This window comes from Pelophylax lessonae (genome assembly GCF_965119305.1).
Source record: "Pelophylax lessonae genome assembly, chromosome: 2".
Classification (NCBI taxonomy): domain Eukaryota; kingdom Metazoa; phylum Chordata; class Amphibia; order Anura; family Ranidae; genus Pelophylax; species Pelophylax lessonae.
The window spans coordinates 98,052,129-98,074,781 of NC_138769.1; the positions used below are offsets into that span (position 1 = coordinate 98,052,129).

The window sequence follows — 22,653 nt, forward strand, 5'->3', positions numbered from 1 at the left end:
CGTATGGTAGGGACCCAAGGAGAGCCTATAGACCACGGAACAGTGAAATAAGATATAATGTAGTGATTATAACCGTGCCAAACATATGAAAGGTAGGTGGAACGAGGAGATAACCAACTAAATATAGCCAAGGTGAACAGACAAGAAACTGTGAGAACATGTGAATCCAACCAGGATGGTGAAAATGTCTGTAGGCTCTCCTTGGGTCCCTACCATACGTATCCCCTATATTACTATGTATATTATGCCTATGATACTTACCCATTTAGCGTTCATATTCTTACAGACATACCCAATTACTATGGTTAATTTCTGAGATCCCCCCATGTTTGAGAGCCGCCTTCTTTACTCTACACTATATACACCTGCTCGATGCACGTGGGTTTCGCTCCCTCAGCTCCCGGGTTGGACATATTCCCGAGCAATCTGGCTACCCCTTGAAAACCTAAACTGATATCGCACTGTAAGTTACATCATTGTCAGGTGCCTCAGGTTTACTGGCTTACGGGACATATATTGTTATTTACCTTATGCATTTCTTTTTTCAGATTTTTGAACTGTACTTACTCTTACTGCCTACTCCTGACGAAGTGAATTGTGTTCACGAAACGCGTTGAGTTATATACAGGCAATCCATCTATTACAAATGCCAATTATGTATCTTTATTTCTTGACCCTTTTTACGTGCTCTACCATATACCAGAATGTATCAAATGTAATTGTATTATCTGAATACCATTATTATCGTCTTTAGATCATTTATACCCATATGTATTTCATTTATGTAATTCCCACTACCATGGGATACATTTGTATAGTGAATACTGTGGCTCTACCTATATTTGGTCCATAGACTTTTTAATAAATGATTTACTATATCTCTACCTATCTGGTTTATTCTACCATACATTTATAATTTAATTTTCCAGCTGGACACACCTCATTTAAAGTCCCACATTGCTTTTATCTTGTGTATGCCCTGTTTCACACGGTCCTCAGCTTGTATAAAAGCAATGTGAACAGCGAGCTTAGACCAAACTTTGTTGACATTTTTAAAGTACCATTCAGCTCCAGTGTATAAATGTTAAACACAGATCCGAATAGGAGTGCTGATTGTCACTTTAAGCAAGCTGCTAGCAGACTTCAGGACTTCTAGAATGCTTGTTAAAAGCATGGTGGCAGCTTGCACTTGCCGCCAACTCACGTACCTGTACGTCATTTGACTTCAAGTGGTTGTGCCAGAGTGATCTACCCAGTACCATTTTTTAGAGCAGACGGTAGGCTGGTATTACAAGCAGCGGGAAGGCATGCCAGGGCTCTCCTGTCCCACTGGGAGACCCAAACGGCCAGCCGACACGTCCACCAGCTGGCCGGGACCCAAACAATGCTGAGATTGGCTTTGATCAGGTCTTGGATATGGTAACCCAGAAGCGATGTCATGACATCACTTCCGGTTTACTGGCATACTAAAGGCGCCAGTTTAAAAAAATCAAAAGTATTTAACCACTTGCCGACCGCCGCCCGACTATATACGGCGGCGGTCAGCCCCTCCCAGGCAAAGTGACGTACCGGTATGTCACTAGCCTGGGAGCGAATAGGGGGCGAGCGTGCGTCGCCGGAGGCGCGCTCCCGCCCCCGCTTGTACCAGAGGAAGCCCGCATGTGTGACCGGCGGACCCGATGTCCGCCGGTCACTCGTGATCGTCGGGCAGAGAGGGAGAAAGGCAGGCGGCTAATGTAAACAAAGCCGCCTGTCATTCTCCTCTGTGTAAAAACACAGATCACTCGTTCCTGCTATGAAGGACCGTTGATCTGTGCTGTTACAGCACTAGCCACATCCAATGACAGTTAGAAGCACGCCCCTAGGGACACACTTAACCCCTCCCTCTCCAATAAAGTTAACCCCTTCCCTCCCCGTGTCATTTTTACAGTAACAGTGCATATGTATAGCACTGATTACTGTAGTAATGTCACTGGTACCCCCAAAAGTGTCAAAAATGTCAGTCAAGGGTCCGATCTGTCCGCCGCAATGTCGCAGTACCGCAAAAAAAATCGCAGATCGCCGCCATTACGCGTTAAAAAAAAAACAACAAAAATGACAAAAATCTTTCCCTTAGTTAGTAAACGCAATAACTTTTGCGCAAACCAATCAAAATACGCTTATTGTGATTTTTTTTACCAAACATAGGTAGCAGAAAACAAATTTGGTCAAATTTTTAAAAAAATTAGATTTTTACATTTTTTTGGGGGGGGGAATTTCATATAAAAAAATGTGAAAAATATTGTTATTTTTGCAAAACTGACGCTCTTTTTTTGTTTATAGCGCATGATCAAAAAATCGCACAGGTGATCAAATACCACCAAAAGAAAGCTCTGTTTGTGGGAAAAAAAGGACGTCAAATTCGTTTAGGTACAGCGTTGCACAACCGCGCAATTGTCCGTTAAAGTCACGCAGTGCCGAATCGCAAAATACCCCCTGGTCAGGAAGGGGGTAAAATCTTCTGGGGCTTAAGTGGTTAAAAACGCTAATCTTGGCATTTTGAATGCTTTTAAGTGCAAAGGAGGGATCTGGGGTCTTATAGACATGTCTGAGGTTTACAGTCACTTTAAGAACAGGCTTGTTTGGAGGCTTTGGTATCTCAGAACTGTGATCCCCCGTCATGAATGCTTTGTTGGATTCTCCTCCTAAACACAAGTGGGTTAAAAAGTGGTTGCACAAAATACTTTAGCTGATGAGGTCTTGTAGATTTTTGAGAGGTTCCTTTGGAGCCACTTTGGCCCCTTTCACACTGATTGGGTCTGCCTGTTTGTTTTTCAGGCAGATCTGATCAGACCACCCATTGTTCTCTTCTCTATTGGGCAGCGGATGTCTGTGGACACCCGCCAGCATCAGATCCATTCTGGTCTGCTAAAACCAGACAGATGGGGATACGTTTGCCATCCGTCCAGTTGATTGGATCGGATGACAGTCGGATTGAATTGGGCATGCAGTCCGTTTTCATCCAGCCGCCCCATAGAGAGCATCATGCTGTGTCTGTGCCTGCTCTGCATAGTGGAGCGGACATGGACCTGTCATCCACCTTCTCAGCAGGGATCAGCCAATAGATCCCCCACTGAGCGGGCAGATCCGCTTGGACGGATTCCGCCCCGTGTGAAAGGGGCCTCATTACAACTTTAATGGGCCCATCCTACAGCCAGACAAGTGGACTATTCAGTACACAACAGTGTCATTTGCTAACAAGTTTATATATGAAAAGGACATAAATTTGACTCATTTCCGTGCTTCCATTATTGAATGTCACGCTTCATGTCCATCAGTCTATCTCGGCTGTTTTTCCACTGAGCAGATGTGAGGTTAGCAAAGATATTTGTACAGGAAACAATTCATGAAGCATAAAGAGAGCCTAACCTGCTGCCTCTGTCATTCCAGACACTAGTTCCTTTATAGCAGTCTGTCAGTTCCATTCTCCAAATAACAAACTTTTTTTCTGGAACATGAAAGTAATGGTTCCCTTGATTTCCTGTGTACATAGACCATGCTTGAAACAGCATAACTGGGAACTATGATACTTTTATTGTGTGCTGACAGTTATGCAGTATTGAAATGTAGGATATTTGCCAAGTGAGCACAGATGTGTGACATCCAAAAGAACTGTGTGCCATGCAATGATTCCCCCGTCTGCTGTATAGTATGTTTTGCTTTATGCTCCATGCTTTATATATAGAACGCCAGTGTTTGCACAGACTGTTTGCTTAGTGTGCGCTTCTGTTTATAGCTGAATATAAATCCACATCTGTCTGTGAAAACCGCGAGTTGAAGCTTCATTGTAAGGAGCCCAAATTACTCAACATCTACTCCGCTGTCTATGGTCGTTTCGCCCATGAAAAGAATTCGTGTTCCACCGAGAGGGACCAAGGGATGCCATACGGTGAGTGCAAAGGAAATATCTTAGCATGACGTTGGTAAATGTGAACAAGTAAAACTTTAGCTTGACCAAAATATCGCAATTAGTGGCCATAGGAACTGGCCTCTAGAACTACAAGGTACACATATAAAATATGGCTAAAAATGTGTGGGAAAGAATTCATGAAGCAAAAAGAGAAGGGAAAAAAAAGCATTTGTCTACCCCTTAACCCTGGCCACCATGGGTTGCAGAAAATAAAATTGCTCAAATCCCTTCCACGGAGCTATTGTGTTCTCATGGTGGGGGGAGCCACCCTGGCCAGGAGAACACACAATAATTATTGCTAGCAGCTATAACCGTTTGCAATAATTGCATGGAAAATCCGACAGGCCGGTTGTACTCAAGTGGATCGATCGATCCACTTGGGTACAATCAGCCTGCTCATACATGGTTCAAATCTCAGCTGGTCCCTGCTGAACCAGCCAAGATTCAAACCGTCTATGGCCAGCTTTACACTCCTTATCAAAACCTTGTCCATAGAATATCAGTCTACAAATGGAGTTGACCCCTTCCCCTTTGTTGCTATACAAGCCTCCACTCTTTCAAGAGGGCTTTCCACAAGATTTTGTATGTCTGTGGGAATGTGTGCCCAGCCAAAGAGCATTTGAGAGGTCAGGTACTGGATTAGAAGACCTGGCTTGCCGCTATATGGCCAAAAGTATGAGTATACCCCCCTTAAGTATTTAGCTTTATTGTTTTCAGTGAAGATTACTGTTAATGATACAGCATACAAAAGACTATTTACACAATTGTGAGCTTCCACCAGTTTGGTGAAGTCCCTTTTCTGTTCTAGCGTAGCTGTGGCCTGTGCGTAAAATCAGCTTCATAACGACATTGATTGAGTTTGGTGTTGAGGAACTTGAGTGGTCAGCACCAAGCCCTTACCTCAACACTATTGAACATGTTTGGAATTAACGGGAATGCCGACTGCAAGCCAGGTCTTTATATCCAACATCAGTATCTCACCTCACAAATGCTCTTTTGGCTGAATGGGCACAATTTTCCACAGAACCACTAAAAGATCTTGTGAAAAACCTTTCCAGAACAGTGGAAGCTTTTAAAGGCACAAAAGAGGAGCCAACTCCATCTGCAGTCTGATATTATATGGACTGTCTTGATAAAGAGGAAAGGGTTGGCAAATGTTTCTTTTTTTCAAAACCATCTTACCTTTTAGCAGTCAAGTGTAGGAAGATCAGGAAAGCTTCCCAGTGTGGAGACTTCTAGATAGCTCGTCATTTGGAAATACGACAGCTGAGGCCTTTTCCCAAATGGTAGCTATACTCTGTGAGACATTTGTGTGTACTGAGAGCATACAATATATATATCAGTGATCTCTGTTTTTGATTTGCAATGAGACTCAAAAGATTCGGGCACCTGATGGCCCAGTTTGAGATCCTAAGATACAAGAATGATATCCAGTCAATTAGAAGAAATACTGGAAGATCCACAATGCTATTTGACATGTGGTGAGAGTAGAAGTACCGGTCTATGGAGACACGAGAGATATTTGGTGCATTTATTGTATACGGTTGGAGAAACTTAATTTGTGAAACCACTTTGGTGGACCAAAACATTGATTGTCGAGGACAATATATATGGAATCTCACGTGTCCCCATTCGGCTTGTGGTGTTTATTATCAACTTAGAGTGTTGGGGGATATTTCTTAGGATCCTCCTCTTGAGGCATATTTTCATATTTTGCATTGCTACATTATGCTGTGATATCAGTGATTTTTTAGAAGCTTTTGGATATTTAGTCACCATATCCAAGACACTACAATTAAGTGGATCTTGACGAAGCAATGTACAGGCGAAACGCGTTGCTCCACTGCAGCATAATTTGTACCAATCTGATGAAACTGTTATGTTGGATACGGTATCTTTTAATCCTCATCAATTTTCAATGCTATACAGACGCAACTTCGGAGTTCAGCAGTCAAAGTCTGATGAAAAGTACCAATGTTAACATCGGTGTATAAACATGTGGGTTCTCTTTGAAACACTGGAATTAGCAGACTATTATATTGCATCATAGACTTCATTTTTAGTCTCTTCTGTTTTAGAGAACATTTATAAATGTGATTGTGCCTAAGCAGTACCCTGAAATATTTACCTTTTGTCTGAAATTCCTTTTGAAAAAATAGCACTTTTCTGGTTGGGTAGTGTGCCTAGGCCAGTGTTTTTCAACCCATTTTCAGTCAAGGGGCCCTTTATAATTGCGCACAATCCCGGGGTACACCAGTCTGAGGGATCCCTCACACTAGGAGGTGCATCTGAGTACACACCTTTTTTTCGTGTTCCCACATGTTGCATTTGTTTAAGAGCTGCTCTATGCGTGTGAAACACGCAAAAGGGTGGCAGCATATTTTAAAAATTGCACAGCACCAAAACACATGGTACTACGGTACCATTTGTTTTAGCAGGCGCAAAGGTACGTGCATTTGCTAGATGTGTGGGGGTGTCAATAAAAATGAATGGCACCCTGTGGATCTGCAAAAGGCAGCACATTTTTGTGCGGTATGAGAAAACACACAATTTCACACCTCTTACAGCACTGCACTTGATGTGAGCAAGCAGAATATAATGGGAAACCTGTCAGGGGAATGATAGGGGCAGAGTTAGTCTTCTGCTGGCTTGCGTGGGGGCCCTTTAACTGAGTGTTGGTGGACTTATGATAGTCCTTCAACCCTTCGAGCAGTAAGATGACAGCAGGTGCAGCCCAGTTCAGTGCAAGCTGGGATAGAAGCGGGCAGAAGGAAAGAATAATGATTCAGTATGACCACAGTCCTAAGTTCGTAGTGGTGAGACAGGGTACCCAATGGCAGTGGGTGAATGCAGATTGGATGCTCTGATTGTACTGATCTTAGCGGCTTATCTACTGCTAACAGTATGTGGTGGGCTGGCGGCCTTCTCACCAACTCCCCGATATGGTGAAAAAATCTTACAATGGGATGGGAGCGCTCCCTTCGGTCTGGCTCTAGTGTAGCTGTAACTGGAAAGACAGGAGCAGATGGTCTAGTGAACACTTTGGTCTGTCAGTGGCAGCCTCGCATGGTGGACCGGTCGGACAGTGTTGCTGATCCTAGTAATCTCCTTTCCACCCCCAGGCTTTCTTGGGCTGCCTCTTCCACCACCCCCGCTCACTCCCAACAGGTCTGAATGCTCAGAGAGCAGGCTTTCCCAGGCGAATCTATAAAAACTCTCTCAGGCTCCCCCTGCTTACACAGGGACTTGTGGGACCCCGGACCTGTAGTTCAGAAAGCTGGTTGTGTCCATACATGGTTGCTCCCTCAAAACTACAACTCCCAGGGCTCCAAGCCTGCTGCAATAAAGTCTATTAGTTCACTGAACCTGGATCTCCCCCTGATGGTTGGAGGAGAGGTGTGTAGCACAACATTAACAACACAGAAGGGGAAAGTAAATAAGCAGTGTCTCTTTTTCCATGTTACTGTAGGCCAATCATCTGGCTACAATTGAATCCAAAGTACTGTTTAAAATAATAGTTCTAAAACGGCCTACGAGATGTATTAGCTCAGGTTAAGAATCAGGTTTTAGGGGCTAGAGTTAACGGTTTGGGATAGGATATAGTTTACGTGTTAGGGCCAGGTTAAATGTTGGTTGTAAGTTATGCCTAAATAGTTAATTTAAGGATTTGTGTTGTAGGGCTTGGGTGAGGGAGTTTATTGGGGGAGCTATTTTACCAGTATACCACAGTAGAAAAGACGGTTATCCCATCCACAGAATACTTTGTTGTCCAGTTTCTCCTATTGGAAAATAAGGGTTAGAAAAGAGAAGGTGAAGTCCTTCACAAGTCCATTGTTCTCTGTAAGAGGCTGGCTCATCTAAGGCTGCCATTTACGTATATCCTTATTACATTTTTCCCACTATCCACTATCCATCCAAGGCCTGATCCATTATCCTAATGATGTTACCTTTCATCCCTGCAGATTGTTTGTCATATTCTGCGATGCAAGTGCTAGCACACCGGTGTTATGGAAAGCAGAGGTGTCGAATGTTGGTCAGCGATAAACATTTTGGAAGTCCTTGTCTACCTGGCGTCATCAAATATCTCACTGTAAATTATTCCTGTGGTAAGAAAACTGGTAGCTAATAAATGTTTAATTGCGTTGATAATTGTAATATTCTGCACAATTTTATTTTAAGACACTTACATTTTTGCTTGAGCTGTTATTAAAATCTGTACTGGAATACAAAAGATGCCATTGCTGATCAGCTTTAGAAAATGCTACTTGCTTGGCTAGCTCTGCATTCAGTACCTTGAGTCGCTGACCTTTGCCAAGGATACAGGAAGGTCAGAGTGAAGCCAGAACTGATCTGCATACTTGTTTCCAGCCAGTGACTGAAAAAGCACCAACGTCATTGGATTGGTATAATACTCAGGGAACTATTATTTTCAGAAGAATATGTCAGCAATGGCAGCCTCTTAGCTTTATCGGTACAGGTTTCCTCTGTGAAGTTCCACTCTGGCACTGCAGGCAGATGATCACAGTTAGGCATTAAAGCCTAATTGAACCTTCACTTTAATTCAGCTAGATACATCCAGGTGCATCAAAACAATGCCACTTTTCAATGTCTTACAGGTAGTTTTCTTTTTATAGCAGCTACAGCCTAAGTAGCAAAGGCTGTTCCCTGCCAGCAACTTCAGAGTAGATTCTTTGCTATTTGTAAATAAACAGTGATTCCTTTTCATAGAACCAACACCTTGCTGAATCACAGCAAGAGCTGTCCAATCAGAGGACAGCATGAGCTTCACCGATTGCAGAGCCATAGGTCTGAGTCAGTAAGGGGTGTGTTGTACCTATGTAATGAGACCACTGCTTCCACAAAAGAGCAAGGGTCACACTATGCCACTGATGGCAGGGGATTGGCTTTTTGTACCCAGGCTGTGGCTACTTGCCGACGGAATCAACTGTAAAACTTTTTGCTTTGATGCACCTGATAAACTAAAGGTTAGTTGGACTTTAAATATATGTGGTGTAGCCCTTACTGATCTGCTAAAAATGGCCAGTTACCTGGGTGTCTCTTTTCTAATTGCTATGGGTCACTGAACTGTAGGAGGCATGCAGTTTGTGAACTCAGAACTCCTGATTTGCACACTTGTTTCAAGTCAGTAACCCAACTCGTGTAGATGCTGTTAGATTAGCAATAATGCCAGGAAATTGGTAATTTTAAAGGAAAAAAGAAGTATTGGAAGCCTACATGTTCCCAAGGTCCGACCGACAGTTATTCTCCATTTTAATTTTCCATGGTAGTCTATGTCCATCATCTCAGACATAATACCCCAATTTACCTGAATGGAGAAGTTGAGGATTCCCATCTCTATCTTGAGAGGGGAATTCTGGATATAACAGCTCCAATGGCCAAGAGTGAATGTGAGACCAAAACACTCTATATGAAAAGACGCTAAAGAAAAACAAATTACAGATCTTTAAAAAAAATTATGAAAAGAGATATCAATACTTTTTTTTAAGATTCATTGAAGTGCAATATTTTATTATGCACCGCAAGGTAGATAGGTAGTGAGTTAGAGGTCAGAGAAAGGAAACACAGCATGATGGGGGGATAGCTATCCAACACTCTCAGAAGTTTGAATCCTAAAGAATATGATGGAGACTGCAGTGGTGGAATGAAATGAGGGGTTTAGTATAGAAATTCATCTATTGCAGAGAACTGTCCCTTTATTTTTTTTATTTTTTTTTATTAGGCTACTGACATTGTCCCTTTAACATAACCCCATTACATAATCAAGCCCCTTTTAATACATAACATTTCCCTTTTTACATATGCTCCCTAAAGTCAAATTTTTTTTAAATTAGTACACTTTTCAGAGAAAAATGGCAGATGGGCTGTGCAAATCAGGTGAATGATTCACTGGAGAATGCTTGGTGAATCCTGGGTGAATCTGATATATTCAGCTGTTATAACTAGACCCATTGGTCTATTCTAAACAGGAGCATCCATCAAGCTGTTAACTATTCTTCTATCAAGTCATACTCAATATAATGGTGCAAATGTGCCATAATAAAATATGGGTAAATAATTTATAAATCAAAATAAAATTGCATTCATAAAGTAAAGTGCCTATACAGAGAACAAACAATGTTACCAATATTGTAACCCGCATGGGCATTCAAGCAGATACACTACAAAACACAACATTCAAGATATAAACGTATTTATCTTGTAGGTTTTACCCAAAAACTGTACCTACAATATAAATACGTTTATATCTTTATATGTTTTTCCAGGTAGCTAAGGTGATAGTTATTGTATACAAGATTGCTAGGTGTATGCAATAAAGTGATTGGATTTAAGATTATGTAAGAAAGACCAGAGTGCTGACAGTGTCTTGGTAGGTGGGGTCTCAGGAGTTTTATACCTGTAGTTGTTTAATCCGTGCATCCTGCTCTTAATGATGTCCTTTTGGACAAAACGTGTAGGGAAGAGTCTGTGTGAACTGATGTCATTACGCTACTGTCTTAATGAGAAGCAGTGTTCTAAGTAAGTGTTTTTTATGCTGGCTTTTTACGTATACATTTTTTGATGTACAAATTTTGTTTTATGGAATCAAGTTTTTAATACAATACATCTAAAGAGCTTTTTCCTATGATTCCTGCATTGAACCTTAAGAGATGTGATGTTATTTAATACTGTGGGGTTAATTCTACCTTGTGGCGGGTGCAACTAGGCTAGAGAAGACATCGCTCATACAGACATATGAGCTTTATCGAGCGGTGATGCACTTGGAAGAAAGCCCTTAGTTTCAGTGAACACATTATACCTCTTTTTTGGGGTATTGCATCTGGTAACCCCCTGCCCCGCCCACTTTACTGTTTGGTGGTGGGAGAAGCACCAGTGGCAGAGGTGTATGGTTATGCACATTTTAACTTGGAGAAAACCAGTTTGATGACACAGTGGAAGATTGAATCGTCTTTTTATCACTGAAATCATGAACATATTTGTTGATTTCTTTACACATGATCAAACGCTATATTTTATTACCTATTGTGTGAATTTTTACTTCATCACTGAAATCAGATACATTTTCTTAATTTTTTTACACGTGATTACATGTTATCTTTTATTGCTTATTTAATGAAGTGGCTTACTTTGGTTAAGTAAGCCACTATAATTACTGCCACTGCAACTTGGTATACTTCATTATTAGGGATTTACATATTTCACTCCCATTGTCAGCAGCCAGGTAAAATTAGTTCTCCACCGCAGACATTTTTTATTGCATACTTAATATATAAAATAGAAATAGGTGCATCTGAATGCAAATAGAGGGATTAATAAAAAGGGGAAACATACAATTTTTTGTTTTTTCATTTATAGTTCCCCAAATCATTCTGAAGGAGGTTGACCCAAAGATTTCTAATCTAATACCCCCTTTGAAGCAGAACGATGGTAAATATGGTAACTATCATGGCTTATCTTCATATTTGTTTTAATGGACACTTTTTTTGACCATGGACAACATACAGGTGTGAAGTTTAACAGAAAGGACAAAAAATGATCACCTGATGGTTGGATCATGACCCATCCCTTACTCATCTCATTTAATGCTTATGGCTAGCATTTTTAGAAGGGGATAAAAATACTTGTAATGAGAAATATTTTTTTCTCTTATAACATCAGCACTACATTAACGCAGACAGTGTCAGGCTTCTAATATGTATTTTTTTTAGACTATTTTCTATTTTTTTATTCTTATTTTACAACTGAAAGTCAAAGTTTGTCGATCTCTAGGAGCAGTGATAATGAGCATCTGACAGGTGTCCCTATAGAAAAATTTAACTTTTAGTTCTAAATTGGCGATAACCCTACAATTGTGGACTTTCCATGAAATGTATCTAATACCAAGAACAAAAATGTAATGTATTGCAGACTACTAGTCTTTTAGGTGTGGTACCTTCATTACTTTTCTTTTTGTCATGTGTGACCGGCTTTAATATATATATATATATATACTCTATATCTAATGCACCACACTGACAAGCCAGTGACAGTTGCACTATGGCTTAATTGACGTCAATGGCCAAATTTGCTGAATTACATTTTCCACGACCATGATCCAAAGCCTCAGGGCTGAACAGCCCCCTCCAGCTGTATTGTTCGTTTTTAGGTGGACAGTCAGTGGGCGATAAAAACTGTGACGCAACTGCCTGTTTTTACCCCTCCCCTCGCCACCCATGTGAAAAAGGCCTTAGATGAGTGTGCATTGTCATCCTAGGCAAGGAAATGTGTTACTGGTGGGATCACCCGGTGAAAAAAACGTAAAACGCTTAAAAAAAAAGAAAACGAATACACACAACCCATCTAAGGACCAGTAAGCTGCAATATATTACAGTTTTGTTTTTGGCTTTGGATACAGTTTAGGGTTCACCAGTTTTTAACCCAAGCAGAAGTTCTATACTTTTATACACATTTCACTGTCGCTCTAGATAAAATATAGTTTACTTGCATAATAGTAAGTGCAAACATTGCTTATGCTTAAGACATTATAGAGAGTACAGTCAATATCAGTAAGTTTGTGTGCCAATATTTCACAATCCATTAGTATTTATATGAAAAGTATTACATGTTAGATCAAACCTCGTTTGTAGGTCTTGCATTATAGTCCATGCAAATGAAAATCTAAAAAATAGATTTTATAATATCCAGAATTCATGGTCAAGAATTGTGGTCTCTCCCTACTTTTCCCATTCACTTTAGACGTGCTGAAAAAAATGCATGTTTTTTTTTAGAATCACTGCATGAATGCTATGATGTCACTTCCTGTTTACCATAATGCTTTGCAGGAAAACCCAAGCTCAATGCTACCACCTTCTAAAATCTGCATGCTTATTCCGAGAGCAGCCACATTCAAAACATTTTGTATGGCATGTTGCATTATTAAACACGTTTCATTTTTTTCACTGTTTATGTAGAATGTTATGTGTATGTTTTTGTTTATTTGCTGGTTATTCCTTAGGACTGGTTAACACAGACGGCAAGGGGTTGGCAAAAATAGGCGGTTGATTAACTTTTGTACCAGCCCCTGACAGCCTACCAACATACATAAATGGCAGCCACTCAAGTCTGTGCAGTGCTGTGGCCACCTGTTGTGTTTTGCAGGCTTTAATCTTGCCAAACGCACCCATTGAAGTCAACAGGACTGCGCTGCAACTATGTGTCAAATGCTTAGCACGCTGCTGCAGGATGATATTTCATTGTAGAATCCCCATTGGATTGGAAAAAAAAGGCATTATGAAGGTGACAGAAACCTGCAAATTGCTCACCTGCCTTAAAAGGGTCGGTAAAGTCCTAAAGTGATCCTTTAATTTGCACACGCAGGGCAGCATAAAAGGGTAACTTAAATGTACCGTATGTATTGCCAAAACTTTTTTTTTTGGTTAATTTTGGAAAACACAGCAAAGGATTACAAACGTTGTAAAGTTTTTATTGTGGAATGTGTCTCTATTGCAGATTCTTCCTCTCTGTGTACCCTGGTGACCTTTGTCACTGAGACAGGAAATGATGGTAAATCCAACATTTTCAGCTGGAGAGACATGTTCATAGCTCAGCTCTAGGAACTATTATGTTCTAGCCAGGGGCATAACTACAGGGGTTGCAATTGCAACTGGGCCCCATGTTCCAGGGGGCCTGTGTGTCTCCCCTGTACACCTGGATAGGAGGTTCGGTGGGGACAGCATGTCGAGAAATCACTGTCCTCCTTTTTCCTCCTGTAGCTGCAGGAGGAAAATGGAGGAGATTGGTTCCTCTGTATGCTGCCCCCCGCCACTCCTCCTATCCAGTTCACTTCTGTTCAGCTGTCTCTGGGCCCCTGTGTGCTCCCCTGGTCCCCCCAACTGTGCTCCCTCCCCACTCCTGTCAGCCGCTGCACAGGATGTGTCACAATAGAGAACCAGGAAGGGGTCGGTATATATGTAATCTACTGGCTTCTTCCCTTTCTGAATGGACAGAGACATAGTCAAAGACATTGTAAAAAATAAAATAAAATGATAAAAGATAATACAATTAAAATACCAAAAAACAAAAACTACTGACACCAGTGGGTGAGCTTCCAGGATCGCAAAGGTCACACTTGCAACCGGGCCCTGGCATTCCACCACCGTGGGGAGGCCTCAAGATAACAGGAAAGGGGCCCACTGCAGAACTTGTGAAAGGGTCCCGCAGTAAGAGTAAAGGGCCCCAGGATCAGTGGGAAGAGTCCCAGGTTTAAAGGGAAGGGCCCCGGCCAGGGGTTCGGGGGTCCCTTCATGGTTTCTTTCACCAGGGCCCTGAAGGTTCTAGTTACTCCTCTGGTTCTTGCACTGTTATACATAGCACTGTGTTGGCCAATGAACATGTGAGTTTTTCCTTGTTTTTATACCTAACCCTAAGTTTAGGCAAAGTGGAAAAAAAACAGCAGATATAATGGTACGTACATTCAATGCAAAGTGTCCCTTCTGCTCCTGGCTAGTATGTTAGTTGAAATCCGAAATCCTCTGCCCCCCTTCACATACCCCCGCAGTTGTAATTTTTCAGTACTCTGGGGGTTAATGTGCTGAACCTGTGATAGCAAGAATGCCAACTTTGCCTGCCCTTTCTGGCCCCCTCCTCCGTTATTAGAAGCTGTACTTGAAACACAATCTATGAATGGAGGACAGGAGAATGAATGAAAGTCCAGCTCTTCCATTCATAGAGTGGAAGATTATGGTTGTGGGTGTATAGGGGAGGGGGCAGAAGACTCAGGCCTGGTACACACTACAGTTTTTTTGTTGTGCATGAAAATAAAACAGGCAGCTCTGGTCTGGAGCCGCTGTACTAACCCGGCGGGGTTAGTTCAGCAATCTCCCCTGCTGAGCTGTTGTTTTCTGACAGGGGGACGCCCAGCCCCCCCCCCCCTGCCAAAACACTCCAATCAGCGCTCTCTGCCATTGGCTGAGAGCACGGATCAGGAGTCAGTCAGCTGCTGGCTTTCCAGCATTCACGTCCGACAGACCGAACGGCCGGCTTCTGTCAGACAGACTGACATACACACAAGAAGAATGTCAGCCGTGATGTTAGTAGAGACATCCAGTCCTTCTAGTCCTCGTGCAGTCAATATGAGTGTACCGTCACCACATCGCATCTGATCTGCGCCCCAATAGAGATTGCACTCACCAGATCACTGAATGTCTTACGCCTTGTATTAACATCTTATTCGTCTGAAGTCACAATGGATACAATATCTCTCCCATCCATAAAAGGAAACAAGCTACATAGCGTGATATTGCTTAAACTTTTTATTACTTAAAAAAAAAACCTCCTCCCTAAATGCACATTCAAGCAATTAAAATGTCTCAGCATAACACAGCATCAAGCAGCTGAATAGCCCAGAATACAACTGCATATAACCTTCTCAGCCTGCCCAATCTCGATCACCGATGCCTGGAGTAACCCTGAGAGCTGAGTGATTCCCTGGTTGAGTTTGAGCTGCTGGTAGCATTGGGTGTCGCGTGCTCATGGCCAGACGCGTTTCGTCATCACAACTTCTTCAGCGTGCATGGCCACACGACGCAACAACCCATAACCCCACAGGGTATCCAAAAATATTCATCAGCAAAATAAGTTAACACTTTACACTCCCATGTGAGATAGCTTTCATTAAGTGGAACTAGACACGATCTGAACAATCTTGCATTTGAAACATGTACGATCACATCAATCTCATAAACAAAATAATTGGAAGTAAGTAAACATGCTAAATCAGATCACATCCATTTCCAACACATATATATTAACACATGTGCATACACATTACTTATAATGCATAAAATGCACCACATTTCCGTAAAAATTATATATAAAATTATATGATTCAAAACTAGAACTAATATTAAAAACCAATGGACAAAAAATAATAAAATGATTAATAATCACTTATAAAACAATTCAAATCCAATTCCACATTTATCACTTTCGGATTTAAAGTATCTGTCAAAGTAATCTATTTGGTTTCGCATTTAGATAAATCCCTAAGCCTATTAGCACCTCTCCAAACTGGGTGGTTCTTATTGATCCCCCAAAACCTCAAGCCTGAGGGGTCTCTCTTGTGTTTTTGTCTAAAATGTAAAGATACACTGTGGTCTTTATATCCTATGCTAATGTTGTATATATGTTCAGACACCCGTTTACCTAGTGTTCCTTTCGTGCGGCCGATATACATTAACCCGCAGGGATATTATAAAGCATACACAACATGAGTGGAATTACAAGAAATTAATTCATTTAATTTAAATAATTTGCCATTGGCAGTGGATTTGAACCTGATATAATAAGCCCTCTAATGTGTGTATTTACTTGTTGGCAAGCTTTACACTTCCTGCAGGCATAGAAGCCTGTTTATTTACTACCATATCTCCAAATGATGGAGCTTTCCTGTAAATAAACATTGGATCACTAGGGAGAACTTTTTGAAGAGTCTTGTCCATACTTAATACATTCCAGTATTTCCTGAAAATTGCTTCCACTTCCCTAAATTGGGAATGGAAATGACTAATAAAACCCCATTCATGTTTATCGTCTTTAGACTTTTCTTTGTCTACAAAACTTATCTCCTGGGAGGTTTGACCCACATCCTGGGTCACTTCCTCTAGAATGTTTGGCCTATATCCTTTTTCAATAAACCTCTGTTTAATTAGTTGTGATTGTGGCATGTAGTCAGCATCAGAGGTACAGTTCCTCCTGCACCTCCAGCTATTGCGGCTGGTGTCCACTGTATATAGGGAGATAGCTGTTCTGATCAGTAGTTTTAAAGTAAACTTTAAACAGCGGATAATTGGTCTTTTTCATGATACTAACATCCAGATAGTTGACCTGTTCCTTACTCCAGAGGTACTTCAATTTTATGTTATTAATATTGATGTTCAAATGATTCATAAACTCCACTAACAATGTTTCCGAGTCACCCCAGATAAAGATTTTATAAAACAAAAGTTCATCCCTCTGTTGACCAAAGACATATTTGTCCTCCCATTCACTCATAAACAGGTTGGCGAGACTGGGCGCAAATTTCGTGCCCATTGCCATCCCCCTCTTCTGAGTGTAGAATTTCTCATCGTACCAGAAGTAATTGTGTGATAAGCAAAAATCGAATGCCATCATCAAAAACGTCTTTTGTACGTAAGGGAGGTCATCCGTTTGACTAAACGCCCAATTCAATGCTAATAGTGCATCCTCGTGTTGAATATTCGTGTATAGCGAAGATACATCTGCGGTAACTAAAAATACCTTTAGATGGTCTTGTAGTGACACTCCTTTTAAAAGCTGTAAAACATTCTTAGTGTCTTTTAAAGAAGCTTTTGTATGTATTGCACTAGTTTGTAGGAATTTATCTAAATACTGTCCTACTCTTGCCGTTACAGAACCTATACTATTTACTATAGGTCTGGCGGATGGATTCATAGGGTCTTTATGTATCTTCGGAAGTGCGTATATAGTAGGTATATGGCTATAACTAGGTGATAAATACCTTTTTCTTTTTTTAGTCAGTACCCTCTTATCGTAACCAAATTCAACCAATTTATTTAGACTCCTCCTATATGTAATAGTTGGATCTCTCTCAAACAGTGCATATGTTTTATTATCTCCCAGCATACTTAATAATTGGGAGTGATAGAATTGTTTATTTAGAATCACCACCCCACCTCCTTTGTCTGCCAGGCGAATTACATTTTTCCTGTTTTCCAAATCTCCAATTCCTTCTTGTATATATCTAGGGTTGATATTCTTTTTAGGAGTGATAGTATCTAAATCCCTTAGTACTAATTCTTTAAACACTTCAACATGATAGTTTGAAGTCTGTGGTGGGTTAAACAGCGATCTATTTTTCAATCCACTATCAACACTTATAGTGGTGTTGCGAATCCCAACGTCAGTGTTGTTTTGTTTTTTTTTTGTCTGTAAAATTTTTGTTCAAATATTTTATAGCATTTACAAATTTACAAATCAGAGCAATAATTTTCACATTGTAATACAATAAGGAATTTGAACAGGGAAAGGGGGAGGGGGAAGGGGGATGTTAGGGAAAAAAAGAAGAAACTAGAAGAGATTCAATAGGTCAATAGTCCCCCAGACAAACCAAGGCGGTACTACAATAAGACCTTGAAAGAGTCTCTTCTATATTGTATGAACCATAGGGGATAAGGATCACAATGTGGAAGCTTTCCAACTGGGAGAGATAGTAACTCATTAATTAACGGCCTGCCAGGGCCCTAAATGAGTCAGAATCTCAATATGCCACCCAGCAAGTTCAAGCTTGGCGGGTTTCTTCAGGGTCATTCTTGTTAGCCAAAACCAGGGTCTCCAGGGTCATAATATTGTTTGATTTGTGCCTATTTCACTATGTGAGGTTGTGTTGTTGATTTTCAGTGCCAGACGATTGCAACTTGCTAATAGACAGTGTCTTAAGATACCCTTCTTGGCTTTAGAGAGGGGTACCATCTGCAAGAGAGGTACCTGAAGGGATGCCCTAAATTTTGAAAAGCATGTTTTGTAGACAGAAAAAAACAGTTTACAAAAAGGGTGATTTTAGGCAACAACCCCACCAAATGTGTAGGTAGGTGCCAGGCTTGTTAGAAGATCTCCAGCACTGGCTGTGCTTTGCTGGCTATATATAGTTGAATTTAGTGGGAGTTTGGTACCAGAGGGAGACAATCTTGTACCTTTTCTCCTTACAAAATATGAATACTTGGATAATTTATGCATGAGAGTAAAACATTTCCTTCAATCCACATCAGAGGAAGCTTGGTTTAGAGAGTGTTCCCACTTGGAGTGGAATGGAGGTCTACCTCCAAAGGTCTCGCTCTCTCAATATATGGTAAACCTGTGAAACTATGTGGGTAAGTTGTGAGGTGTCAAAAAGTAGGGCTTCAACTGGGGTGGCTGTAAGTGATATTGACAAGTGTCGCTTAAGTTTGTGGTGACTGAAGGTCTTGTATTTGCTCTCTTAGGTTTTATTTAATGCCCACAGCCTGGCCACAGTTTTAGTTTAAAGTGATTTCATTTTTCCAGACTGTGAGCGCTAAGATAGCTAAGCCCAGAGTGGGCCCAATGTGGCACAAGTTAAATACCACAGATCTAACGCCTGGCGCGAGTGTAATAAGTGTAATTAAAGCTTACAGCCCTTCCCATATTTACCTACTTCTAGCTACTGAAGAATGATCAGAATGCGCTTCTCATTCCATCGTCCTCAGAATGATACGCCTCATTTCATAGCTTATGTGTAATGTGGAATATGAAATATTCTGCTCCTTGGTGACTTTTCTGCACATCTGCATGGATGGGAGATGTTCATTATGTCTGTGCATTTTTATTTTAAAACAGATATCACACTGCACCCTTCGGAGTCGCAGCTTCCCAACAGAGACGGGCTTCTCCTCAGCAACATCCTTGCAGCCTATTCTTACATCAGAGGTAGGATTTCTGTACGGAGTGACATACTGTGTGAATGGAAAGCCCACGGAGCCTAAAATCCATGCTATGCTTGTGCAAAGGAGCTACTAAAACCCGTCATGAATAAATTTGTAAGAAGTTCCTTTATTTCACTAGGTACAGAGAACATTTTGGTCTAAAAGACTTTGTCAGATCATATAAAGGAGATGTAGACTGTACCTTGTGGAATAGAGTCGCATTAAATTAACTGGTGAAGTTGTCACTTTTGCTGTTTCTATATTAGTAGATTGTAACTAAGGCTTTCCCTAGCCAGTAGCCTGCACCTTTGTCCAGCCAACCAGTTTAAACTATTGTAATCCAGGCACACACAGGCCAATTATCAGCTTTGATGTACCTTGATATTTATTGTCTGGTATTGATGGCCATTATAAAATGAGCAGGCAAAAACCCGTTTTAACAGTAACCTCATCTGTTTACGTATGTAACTATTACAAGGCTTGTTTGCTCCCATTAGATCCATGATTGCCAAATGACTGGGTTATACACACGATTAGCTAAATTTGTTGCAGATCAGGCAGCCCCTAGTCTAAGCCCAACTTGGGTCAGGTAGCTGATCTATATGTGTATAGCCAGCTTAAAGCTTATCATACATAATAATATATGGGACCAACAATTGTGTAGTATGAGGACTATAGTGTTGAACAGAGGCGGCTCTAGGCTCTGTGAGGCCTAAGGCATAACTTGGACATGGGGCCCCACTCACGCCCATAATGGGAAAAATAATTCAAGCGATAAAAATTAACTGTATGAATTGAATATATTAAGAGCCTTAACCTTTGTACTATGAATTCACAGTTTCTAGAATTTCCTCTAACCAATTCTTCTTTAATCAAAGATCATTAAACATTGGGTATGTATGTATATATGTCTGCTCTTACATCACCGTCCCCAGCATTTCCCTATAGGTCATGATTCCCTGAGTCCCTCCTTACATCAGAGTTCAGTGTCCCCCCTTACATAAGAGTTCTCATTTAAATCAGATTCTCCCCAGAATCTTCTCCTTACATCAGAGTCCCCCTCTTAAATCAAATTTCACAGAGCCCCCTTTACATTAGAGTCTCCAGAGTTTCCCCCTTACACTGTAAGAGGGAACTCTGAAGACTGATGTAAGAGGAGTTCTGGGAACCCTGATTTAGGGGGAATGTTGGGGACTCTGAAGTAAGGGGAGTTCTGGCAACCCCGATTTAAGGGGGAATGCTGGAGACTCTGATGTAAGGAAAGTTCTGGGAACCCTGATTTGAGGGGGAAAGCTGGGGACTCTGGTGTAAAAGGGAACTCTGTGGTCAACAAAGCTCCCCCTTGCATCAGAGTTTCCAGAGTCCTCCTCACACTTCCATTCCTCAGTCTGCCACAGTCTAGGGCAAGACAAGTTCCACTGCAGAAGGCTACCATACCTGAGTCCCCACAGAAGGGCACTGTAAATTCCAGCATAGTGCACTGCCATTCCTCCCTGAGGAATGGAAGCCTGCTATGCTTGGACTTGTTTTGCTCTCTGTAGGGGTCTGAGGAACTACTGCCTGCTATGCTAAGACTTGTAGTGCCCTCTGTGGGGACTAAGGCATGGCAGCCTGCTATTCTGGAACTTGTAGTGCCCTCTGTGAGGTACTGAGGATTCCTCAGTCCACCACATTCTAGGGCACTATAAGTCCCAGCATAGTGGGCTGTCATTCCTCAGTCCCTCCCAGTTGGGGGGGAAAAACAACAAGCATCTAAAGAACCACTCCAACCAAAACTACCAATAATGTACAGAGTCCATATGCTATATAATGTCACAGCCCCCGCAGGACTGGCACACCTCCACTCTCTTTCCTGGCAACTGACTCTGGCGTCTCCTTCTACCCCAGCCACCCAGGGGCCCTCTCCTTCTACCCCAGCCACCCAGGGGCCTCTCCTTCTACCCCAGCCACCCAGGGGCCCTCTCCTTTTACTCCAGCCACCCAGGAGCCCTCTCCTCCCCCAGCCACCCAGGGGCCTTCTCCTTCTCCCCCAGCCACCCAAGGGCCCTAAACTTCTCCACCAGCCACCCAGGGGCTCTCTCCCTCTCCCCCAGCCCCCCACCGGCCCTCTCCTTCTTCAGCCACCCAGAGGCTCTCTCCTTCTACCCCAGCCACCCAGGGGCCCTCTCCTTCTACCCCAGCCACCCAGGGGCCCTCTCCTTCTTCACCAGCCACCCAAGGGCCCTCTCCTTTTACTCCAGCCACCCAGGGGCCCTCTCCTCCCCCAGCCACCCAGGGGCCCTCTCCTTCTCCCCCAGCCACCCAGGGGCCCTCTCCTCCCCCAGCCAACCAGGGGCCCTCTCCTTCTCCCCCAGTCACCCAGGGGCCTTCTCCTTCTCCTCCAGTCACCCAGGGCCCTCTCCTTCTCCCCCAACCACCCGGGGCCATCTCCTTCTCCCCCAGCCACCCAGGGGGCCTCTCCTCCCCCCTTAGCCACCCAGGGGCCCTCTCCTTCTCCTTCAGCCACCCAGGGGCCCTTTCCTCCCTTAGCCACCCAGGTACCCTCTCCTTTTCCTTCAGCCACTCAGGGGCCCTCTTCTCTTCCCCTAGCCACCCAGGGGCCCTCTCCTCTTCCCCTAGCCACCCAGGGGCCCTCTCCTTTTCCCCTAGCCCCCCAGGGGCCCTCTCCTTTTCCCCTAGCCACCCAGGGGCCCTCTCCTTTTCCCCTAGCCACCAAGGGACCCTCTCCTTTTCCCCTAGCCACCCAGGGACCCTCTCCTTTTCCCCTAGCCACCCAGGGACCCTCTCCTTCTCTTACAGCCACCCTCTCCTCCCCCAGCCACCCAGGGCCTTCTTCTTCTCCTCCTCCTCCACCAACCATTCTAAGACTCTTCCAAATTCCCTGGGGCTACTCACCCCCTTTGTGTAGGAGACACCACAAATCTATGACTAGCCTGCAGATTGACAGTTGGGGCCTGGTTACCTCTATGTTCCCGGGCCAGGGCAGAGCTCTCCTCCCAGAGCAACAACCGATGATAGCAGAGTGAGCTGACCGAGCAGTCACTTCCTACTAATGCAGGAACACGCCCACCGATTCCTCCACATCTTAGGATTACATGATCAGACGGCCAATCCCCAGGCAGAGAAGTCGGGGTATATATCCGAGGATTTAAAGCAATCTTTTACTTGGGAGATTTCCCTGACTGCGACCTTCTAAATGTTGTCGCTTCTCCACTGGCCTGCGAGGCC

At 42.6% G+C, this 22,653-nt stretch overlaps 1 protein-coding gene across 3 annotated transcripts in view; it reads left to right on the forward strand.

Moving 5' to 3' along the window:
• EVA1C (eva-1 homolog C) overlaps nucleotides 1-22,653 on the forward strand; it is a 127,272-nt gene that overhangs the window by 100,079 nt on the left and 4,540 nt on the right. Inside the window, exons 4-7 of one of the 3 annotated variants that reach the window (XM_082246097.1) lie at nucleotides 3,776-3,928; nucleotides 7,912-8,055; nucleotides 11,324-11,395; nucleotides 19,340-19,429. In XM_082246097.1, the coding sequence (XP_082102223.1) occupies nucleotides 3,776-3,928; nucleotides 7,912-8,055; nucleotides 11,324-11,395; nucleotides 19,340-19,429 (459 nt within the window). Of the gene's footprint in view, nucleotides 1-3,775; nucleotides 3,929-7,911; nucleotides 8,056-11,323; nucleotides 11,405-19,339; nucleotides 19,430-22,653 lie in introns of all 3 variants that reach the window. The other 2 variants (XM_082246096.1, XM_082246098.1) reach the window with 2 other exon arrangements.